The sequence below is a fragment of the Triticum aestivum genome, chromosome 1A (assembly GCF_018294505.1).
Source record: "Triticum aestivum cultivar Chinese Spring chromosome 1A, IWGSC CS RefSeq v2.1, whole genome shotgun sequence".
NCBI lineage: Eukaryota > Viridiplantae > Streptophyta > Magnoliopsida > Poales > Poaceae > Triticum > Triticum aestivum.
Window position 1 is genome coordinate 187,202,947 of NC_057794.1, and position 10,243 is coordinate 187,213,189.

At 47.2% G+C, this 10,243-nt stretch overlaps 1 protein-coding gene across 1 annotated transcript; it reads left to right on the plus strand.

The window, feature by feature from the left end:
- Positions 1-8,213: 8,213 nt before the first annotated feature.
- On the plus strand, positions 8,214-9,981 carry LOC123111398 (uncharacterized). Its single transcript, XM_044532223.1, has 2 exons — positions 8,214-8,671; positions 8,795-9,981. Exons 1-2 carry the CDS (start codon positions 8,396-8,398, stop codon positions 9,875-9,877), a joined length of 1,359 nt encoding a protein of 452 aa, XP_044388158.1. The 5' UTR covers positions 8,214-8,395; the 3' UTR covers positions 9,878-9,981.
- Positions 9,982-10,243: the final 262 nt, after the last annotated feature.

Here is a 10,243-nt window from a genome sequence, read left to right on the forward strand (position 1 = left end):
CTGGTGGCTACCAGGGGCAACTCTGGGCTGGCCTACCGGAAGTTTAGACAATCTGATTGTGCCCTGAGAAAGAGATATGTGCAGCTCCTATCGGGATTTGTCGGCACATTCGGGCGGTGTTGCTGGATTGGTTTTAACCTGTTGAAGTGTCTTGAAGAACCGAGATACCGAGCCTGATCGGAACGTCTCGGGAGGAGGTCTATTCCTTCGTTGACCGTGAGAGCTTGTCATGGGCTAAGTTGGGACTCCCCTGCAGGGATTTGAACTTTCGAAAGCCGTGCCCGTGGTTATGGGCAGATAGGAATTTGTTAATGTCCGGTTGTATATAACTTGAACCTTAATTTAATTAAAATGAATCAACAGTGTGAGTTACCGTGATGGCCTCTTCTCGGTGGAGTCCGGCAAGTGGACACGGTGTTGGAGTAATGTTTGCGCAGGTTGTTCTCTAGTTTCCCGCTCGCGCTTTGCCTCCTCTTCTCGCTCTCCTTTGCGAACAGGATAGCCACCATACTTGCTAGTCGCTTGCTGCAGCTCCACATATATTTACCTTGCCTTACCTATAAGCTTAAATAGTCTTGATCGCGAGGGTGCGAGATTGCTGAATCCCTGTGGCTCACAGATTACTATTACACCAGATACAGGGCCTGATGATTCCGCTCTAGGTGACGCGCTCGAGCTCAAGTGGGAGTTCGACGAGGACTCTCAACGTTACTATGTTTCCTTTCCTGATGATCAGTAGTGGTGCCCAGTTGGGGGTGATCGGGACCGTGAAGCATGTTGGGTTCTCTTTTATTTTGGCGCCGTAGTCCGGCCATGAGTGTTTGGTTGATGTAATGTTGTTTATGTACTTGATTGATGTGGCGAGTGTAAGCCAACTATGTTATCTCCCCTTTTATTATCATATTACATGGGATGTTGTGAAGATTGCCTAACTTGCGACATATGCCTTCAATGCGATTATGCCTCTAAGTTGTGCCTCGACACGTGGGAGATATAGTCGCATCGAGGGTGTTACAGGTACCACATCACAATCAACATAATCAGCATATGTAGAGATACTAAAATGCACACGAACAGTACGTGTTACCTTAACCTTGCCGCTGTTGTTGAATCATTGGATGTAGTAAGGATGTCGATGTGATCTTGTGGTGAGAGATAGCTTCTCCACCATCTTCATGCTAGCCAAGTTGTTGCAGCTCCCTCCATCTATGATGATGCAGATAGAACGCTCCTTCACAACCCCCTTTGTATGGAACAAATTATGCCTCTGATTTTTCTCGGATTGTGTAACCTACACACTCAAAACACGTTGAGCAACTAAACATTCATACCTGTCAGCATCTTCAGCAGCCATGTATTGCGTCTCATGATCAGAATCATCTCCACCGTGTTCTTCATGTGTAATAAGAGCCAAAGTCTCCTCATCATAGTCACTAGCGGACTCATACCCACCATCCTTGGTAGCAATCATCACACGCTGAGATTTGCATTCTCTCGCAAAATGTGATCTCCCCTTACAACGACGACAAATAATATCACTTGTGTGCCCTGTTGATGCAATGGAAGAAGAAGAGCTCTGCGCAGGCCCGGCAGGTGTGCTCTTGGCAGATAGTGGTGGTTGTGTCTGCTTTCTTATATCACGGCTGGAGGTGGCACCTGATGGAGGTGCTGGAGTAGTGGAAGTAGAGGATACACATGGTGTCCATGATGAAGATCGACTTGCAGAAAATTTAGTTTGCGCCAATGCCTGTCGATCCTGCACTTCACGTTCAGCTTTACAATCAAGATGGAATAAACGAGTGATATTAGTATATCCTTATACTCTAGAATGGTTTGAATCTCTCTATTTAATCCACCCATAAAACGTGCAAGCACAACTTCATTCTCCTCAACAATACCACATCTAATCATGCAAGTTTGTAATTCCTGATAATATTCTTCTACAGAAAAATTCCTTGTCTTAAACGCTGCAATTTTTGAAGTAATTCACGTTGATAATATGGTGGAACCCAACGAGTATGCATAGCAGTTTTCAAAGCAGCCCAAGTAGTTGGAATAGGATATAATCTACAATGTTCAGACCACCAAACACATGCAAAACTAGTGAAATCACAAACAGCAGCAGGAACACGTCTCTCCTTAGGATATTGTAAACATGTAAATCGTTGTTCAGTTTCTAACTCCCAAGTAAGATATATATCAGGAACATATCTACCCTCAAATGGTGAAATATTCAATTTTAGTTTAGGAAGATGGTCATGTACCTCAGGTTGTGGTGCAGCCCTACCATTGTGATGATATGCATGAGGACGACCTGGTGGTGGTGGTGCTGGTGGTTGCACGTAGTTCTGATTTTGGTCAACCTCATCCTTGTAATGGTCCTCCACCTCTGCAGTAGCAGCAGGAGCGGCAGAAGCATCAACAGCGGCACCAGAATTTTGCCCAGGGTCAATGGGAACGCGATGTGCTCGTCCCACTTGATTTGGAAAGCAACGTTGTTGTTGTTGTTGTTGTAGAGGTGCGTTAGGGGCAGCCGGTGGTGGTGATGGAAGACGCGCGAGCAATTCATTAAACTTGTTATCGAGCTTTGTTTTGAACGTCTTCTCCATGCCATCTATCTTCTCCATGGCCTCTTCAAATCTGTTTAGGACATCTTGCACCTGTCCACTCATCATTTGCTGAAATTTATCATGTAACTCCTTATTCGTCATGTTCTCCTAGTCAGTCTCGTCGGCTTGTGATCCTGCCATGGTTAGCAGCAATAGAAACACACAAGACTATGATCCTACAGACTACTAACAAGAGTTGGTGGTGGATGTCACAAATCCGTCAAGCAAATCTCAAATTCTTACCAGTTCTTACCCAGCAGCAGGCGATGATCGGCCACCGTCGTAGTCAAAACTCTCAAAGCTTGGATAGAGAGATTAACAGGGAGAGTCAACGCATGACGTAGATGTATGTGGAGCTGGGAAGACTTCTAATATGGTAGCAAAAAGGGTCAGCAATAATCAATTCAGAGATGCAAAGTTGAATAAATGCTCAACGACGGTACTGTGCTGGTCCTAGGCTAGATCGTGCTAGAGACGCGAGCCTAGAACACTAACAAAATCACGGCGCTGCATGTAAACAAGGGAGGAGCACGCTCTGTATTTTTTTTTCTTATTTCACTTTTTATTCCTCTTTTTTTTGCTCCGCAACAAAAAAAATCGAAAAAGTCTACAAATGGTCTAAAAACTTCCTAGCCAGAATTTTCCAGACTTAGTTTTTTTTTGAGTTTGGAACTATTTTTTTCTGTGGATGGCTCGAAAGTTGGGGAGTCCTACTCTATCATGACTCAGATTATCGCGTGATCTGGGACTCGAAACAAAGCAACAAATACTGGACTCGGACTAGGACTGGTGACGGAGATGAATCTGGTGGAAACTCGGACTGGTGGCGGATATATGTAGGACGGTGGAACTCGGACTGGTGGCGAGTCGGTGATGGACGTGGACTCGGAATATCGTGATGGCGGTGGATATGCGGAATATGGCAGCGGTGATGACGATGGCAGTATATGGCAGCGGTGATGACGATGGTGGTATATGGCAGCGGTGATGATGATGATGCGGCGGCGGCATGACTACTTGTGAACAGAACTCGAAACTCTAAAGGACTAGACACTAAGACCAGCAACTAGACACGACGATGCAACCGCAAATTCAACATAGCAAATACAGAAAAGATTATGCAAAGGCTCAGATTGGTTCGGATAGGATGAACTAACCATAATTTTTTTTGGCTTTTTCGTGGATTATAGGTATGAAGAACAGACTCGATCTAAACTACGAAAAACTGTAAAATCTCACCGAGCAACCTAGAAATCTGATACCACTTGATAGAGGCAAAGGTGTCCCGTCTTTCGATGAGATGGTGGCTATCGTTTAGGAGGAAGTCGACTTTGACGATCCGACTACGAACGTGCGAGGACGTCGCGCCTTAGCAATCGCTAAACCAACTACGAGAGGTTATTGACCACGCTGGAGCACGATCAACCTGACCCCGAAGGTCTGTTTCCTGCAGGCAAACGAAGAACAAGCAAGAAACTGAGATTGCAAACTGGATATTGCGAATATAAGATGAAAGCTTTATTGATCAAGGTGGGGTTCTTTGACGCCTTTGTCTGGTCGTTGAACACAAACGAAGTACGCGAAGTTGCAGCTATGGCGAACTTTAATCTAAACAAAACCCAAAGTCTAAACGATGCCCTAAGGGTTGTATATATGGAGGAGAGAGGGGGAATATCGTGGCCCTTGGTGGAGGGGTCCGAAACCAACCCTAACTCTTGTTTCCCCACACATACAGACTCTAAAAACAGCCTATACTTAAGTACTTCGAAAATACATGGGCCTGGCCTAATAATAAGGTGACGCAGCACCTAGAATAGCCTCTGGACGAAATTTATGGAGTGGCATCTTGTATATTTTGTCCAAGGCTTCATGCACTCATTATGGTGGCTTCAAAGTCCTGGAATCATCACTTGTAACTCCGTTCTTGTTCCCCTTGCGCATGCCATCATCTTCATGCTTGAACTTGCTCCAAGGTTCATCTTTCTTGTCCAAGCTAGTCCCTTCATTTGTAAGCAAAACAAATTTATCCAATTTAGGCAGCATCATATTCTTATGAACATTAGAATCATTACTAAGAAACGAAAGTACCTGATAATTCAATTGGCGTGCGCGAGCTCTAGTAATTCGTCCATTATGTATAACAGCAGGGGCTGTGGGTGTAACAATGGTATTGATGTCCTCATCAGAGCACCTGCCGGTAGGACGGGGGAGGGGAGCCGGCCTGGTTAGATCCCACCGAGGAAGGGCTCGACTCCAACCAGCGGAGAGCGCGGGGGCGGCCTAACGAGGGCGGCGGGGGGGAGGAGCCCATGTCGACGAGGGCGAGGCGCGGCGGCGCCGCAGAGGTGGTGGACGCCGGGGCCGGAGTGGCCGCTGGCGGAGCGCGAGAGAGCATGGGAGCGCCTAGCGTGAGAGCCGGCGTCTATCATGGGTTAAGGATTCAGGCGGTGGCTGAGATCGTCAACTTGGGATTGTCCATGTCGAGACGCAATGCGATCAAATGCACATCGCGGTCATGGTTGATGAAGATGGGAATGAGGATAAGCAAAAACACGCATAAGGCGCTATGTTGAATTAGATAATGTGCACCTGTGGCCGCAGTCATGGTTGATCAAGGTGGGAGTGAGGATAAGCAAAAACACGGGTAAGGCGCTATGTTGAATTAGATAATGTGCATCTGTGGAGGGATCTTGAGTCATGCTTATTCGCCTAGAAACATGCTTTTTTTCCCGTTGCAACACACGGGTATGTTTGCTAGTTCTCTGTATAAGAAGTAAAACTGGACTGAACTGAATTAAAATGAATGTCCATAAAACGCACAAGAATATAGTACAGTGGTTGTTCATCGCAAATCATCACAAAATAAGAATTGTTTGAGCATGTTGTTAAAATTTTACCCTTTTACCTAAATGATAACTGCCACAAGTGTGGCACGAAGTAACATCGCCCTGACTTTTTTACAACTAAAATTATCATCCGAAAAAAATCAAAAAAAAACTGAAAGTCGATGTCCAAACAGAAAATTGCCATACTTCACACTACAATTGTCATTCTTGAGTAACTAAACTTGTCATAAAAAAGGTCATGGTGCCTCGTGCCACACATGTGGCACTTATCAGGGTCTAAAATTTAACTTTTTCCCATTAGAAAAGAGCAGAGTTTCCGTGCAAAAAAAAGTGTGAAGTTTGACATTTGAAAAAAAAAACATTTCTCACATAGAGGAGCATGTGCTCTTGAGAGCTAAACTGGATTTCCAAAAAAATAGCAAAAAAAAAATTACTTCGTTAAGTTTAGGGAATTGATTAGAAATGATATTTTTTAGAAAAGCAAATATACTCCACTAAATTATAGAGGGTCCGTTTTTTAAGTAATTATAGAGGGCCGGTTAGAGATGCCCTAATGCCAGCAACAATATTAGGTAGGAAGACCGTTTTTGGGACCAACTTTCAACATATCCCCATTACCATTAGGCTCTTTTTTTTACTTTTCTCTCAGAACACGGGCACAAAACTTTTGCACGAATGGTGACAGATGATTGAATTGGCCACAGAAAATTGGACAGGTCTACGCAGCCGCCGGCTGCTCCCTGGCTGTTCGGAGCGACCGGCCTAAATATTTTTTTATCCTCTAATCTAATTTGGTCCCCTAATTAGTACTCCTATGTAATAAAATTTCATTTCATATTAGAAAAAAAACCACATAAACAGAAAAAAAAGTGAATTATAAAACCATCCATGTGAACACACTAATTCAAATTTTTAAATTTATGAAAAGCCATAATATTTAAACCGCACGTCGAAATTAAGATCCGTTTTCACTGTTCGAACTCTCGCGGCGTGCTCTTCGAAACTAGATCTAATATGAGTATGTTTCGACGAAATATTTTTTGTGCAATTTTGACTCCGTTTTGTGCAACTGAAAGGGATGTGCAACTTTTCTCGTACACCGTACACATGCAGTTTTCCTCTATGATACCTCCACCCCCAAACCGCCTTCTTCTACTGAGATGTGCAACTTCATTTGTTGCCTAGGCCATGTAGTTTTCACTAGTGGCACCACCCCAACTACTCTCTAACAGTGAAATATGTAATTTGGTCAGCTACCGCGGTATCCTGGCCAACTCCATGCCTGGTAGTCGCCGTGCGTGCACCCCCCACAACCGCGTTTGAGTGTTTTCACTGTTTGCTGCATCAGCCAACTATCTATCAGTGGATGTGCAACTTAGGATACTGCCACGACCAACTGTCTAACAGTAATGTGCAACTTTTTCTTGTATCCCATGGATGTGTAGTTTTCGTGCTAGCACCTTGGGCAAACCACCCCTGCTAGTGAGACGTACAACTTTAGCGTCTTGTCTATATGCAACTTTTCACTATCCTCATGAATGTGGAGTTTTCATCATCAAATTATCATGCATGTGAGATGTGCAACTTCGTATGTTGGCCCGGCCAACTGCCTGCCGGACTTGTGCAACTCCGTGTATTGCCTCCGCCAACTAAAACTGCATATCCACAATAAGGGAGGGGAAGGAGTTGCACATCGACTAATAAATTGTTGGCGTGAACAACAGACTAAGTTGCACATAGCACTGGTAGGGGGGTGGGCAGGGTGTGCAAAAGCATGAAAAACTACACATCCACGAGTAAGGATGAGAGTTGCACATCGACTACTAGGTTGTTCGCGGGGCAGTAGACTAGTTACACATTACGTTCTCATGGTTGGTAGGTTGCAATCTCATATAAAATTGGATCATGCAGCTACAAAAACTAAGTTTATAAAAAAGTTGCACCATTCAGTACTAAAATTGCATAATGCAGTACTAAAATTGCACGATATAGCATCAAAGTTGGCATCAATTTTTTTCGTCAAAATATACTCATGGAGGATCTAGTTTCAAAGATTTCGCCGCGAGGAATCCAGCGGTGAAGATGAATCTGAATTTGGATGCACGGTTTGAAAGATATGACTTTTTAAAATTTTGAAAACCCAAAATAAGTGCACATGCACACCCATCAGACAAGGAATCTCTTGCTCACATGAATATGTCATTACTATCCGCCACGTCATGCATAAAGACAAAATTTTAGACAACAACATTGCATGCATGCATGTATGAGAGTTCGGCCGCTCAGTTTCGCTAATTAGTGTGTATGTACTTTTTAGAATTCAGGCAGAAAATTTAGAATCGGAGAGGATCACCAGACCAGATTACATTACAGCACACTTTTTGTCCTCCGGAGATTGCGCGCGATCTCTTTATCATTTGTTTTTCGGGGAAGCTAGGTAGCGGAGATCACAATTAGTATCAATTTTAGAAATGGTTGCCGCACAACTAATTTGGGGAATCTAATGATGTCGGTGTACACGTATGCCAATTCGCGGATCCATTGACGCCTTGGAGGGCATCCAGCCAACCCATGGACCTGTCAAATCATCAGATGTCCCTCAAAGTGCCCTACAATCTGCCCCAGGTAGGTACAGAGAGACGACGCGAATCAAAATCATTCACCGCGCCGATCATCGCCAGAACAACACAAATATTCGATCCCGTATAATATAAGTATAAACAATGGGATTCGCCGTATATTTGTTACGAGTATAATAGCATGAAGAACATGGTGGGGGTGAAGCGAAGGTAGCGCAGAACGTGCAGCCACATATCCACGATCCATCCATATATTGGACGGGACTGAAACTGAGCGCACTCACCTCACCACCACCTTCTTCTCGGCCGAAACGTACGGTTCAACGTCGAGCGCTAGGTATCGAGGCGAGGAGCATTGACCATGAGGAAGGTGTGCCCCAACCTAGACCGGGAGGACGGCCTCGACACCGTGCTGGAGGTGCCGGTCCCCGAGCTCCACCAGGAGGTGCCGGCCCGCCGGCGCCGCACGGTCAACCTGAAGGCGTGGATGCGGACGCACATGCACATCGATCACCAGCATATGCATCGCCGTGACGGCGTGCAGGTCATGCTCGGCGTGATGGGCGCGCCGCTGGTGCCTCAGCCCGTGCAGCCCAGGAGGCCCATGGGCGGACGTGACAGCAAGGAGGAGCCCCTCGTAAGTCCCGTACCGTACGTGCTTGGATTTCATTTTACCACCGATCGATCGACTGGATCAGCATTCAGCCAGCGGGATATATTTGTGATTTTCACGGCTAATGAATGGTCCTTGTGTTTTCAGGAGCTATCCAAGGCGAGGTATATAGTGGAGCAGTACGTGGCGGCTGCCGGCGGCGAGGCGGCGCTGAGCGCGGCGACTAGCATGTTCGCCATGGGGAAGGTGCGGATGAGCAGCACTACATCCAAGAGCAGCAAGGCAACAAAGAAGGGAATGGGAGAGGTGCACGGAGGATTTGTGGTGTGGCAGAAGAAGCCGGAGCTCTGGTGCGTGGAGATGGTCGTGGCCGGTGGCACCAAGATGAGCGCCGGCAGCGACGGCAAGGTTGCCTGGCGCCAGACGCCGTGGCAGCAGCAGGCCCACGCCTCCCGGGGGCCGCCGCGACCGATCCGCAGATGCGTTCAGGGTTTGGACCCAAAATCCACGGCGGACCTCTTCTCCAGCGCCGCGTCTGTCGGCGAGGAAGCAGTCGACGGCGAGGACTGCTTCGTGCTCCGCGTCGACGCGGAACCCTCCGCTCTGCACGCCCGCAGCGGCGCCGACGTGGAGGTGATCCGGCACGCGCTATGGGGATACTTCAGCCAGAGGACGGGGCTGCTCGTCCGTCTCGAGGATAGCCACCTGCTGCGCATCCCCAGGCCGGCGGACGCAGCTTACGCGAGCATGTACTGGGAGACCACCATGGCGTCCACCATCGGCGACTACCGCCCCGTCGACGGCATCAACATCGCGCACGCCGGCCGCACCGTCGTCTCGGTGTCCCCCTTCACGAGGGCCGCCGGAGCAGTAGACGACGCCGACGCGCGCAGGAAGAGACCGTGCACGTGCATGGAGGAGACGTGGAGCATCGAGGAGTTGGAGTTCAACATTGCGGGGCTGTCCACCGAGTGCTTCTTGCCTCCCAGGGACCTTGTGTTCAGCGACTCCAAAGACCAGCCGCGGCACAACAAGGAGCAAGGCGATAAGGCGGCAAAGGGTGCTCGGGACGGCGACGGTGGCTGCGGGATCCGCGTTGCTGTGCCAAAGAAGGCACTTGTTCCGGTTGTGACTGGACTAGGTTGGTTTGGTCCGGCCAAGGTTGCCGCGGTTGACAGCTTAGACGCTGCCGACGAGTCCAAAGACACCACGTACGCATCCACAAGATGAGATGGAGCCGTATGTAAGGCGGCATAATAGGCACTAGCTTGACGGAGGCGCGCTTTGCCGCGCCCGTCAGCAAATTTATTTATTTTTGAGGTTCCGTCAGCAAATTTGAGATGTACTACTTCGTTTCTTTCTCTACGATGGACATCCAAAAGCTTCGTGTATGCATCAATTACAAGTGAAACACAGGAAAACGTCTTCATCTGTGAGCAACTCCTTTTTTTCTTCCGAACACGCAATGTATCTTTTCATTGATAGACATGAGAGGACAAACATAAAGAGAAGAAGGCACCACACTAAGTGTGAGTTGGAGCAGAAGAAAGAAGGGGTGCTCATCCCTCCAACACACGACAAACTAAACACGCCTAG

Excerpts from the sequence above, each read along its gene's own strand:
- LOC123111398 (XM_044532223.1), top strand. The coding sequence starts at position 8,396 with ATGAGGAAGGTGTGCCCCAACCTAGACCGGGAGGACGGCCTCGACACC. Across the intron at positions 8,672-8,794 it reads ACAGCAAGGAGGAGCCCCTC|GAGCTATCCAAGGCGAGGTA; the intron begins GTAAGTCCCGTA and ends TTGTGTTTTCAG.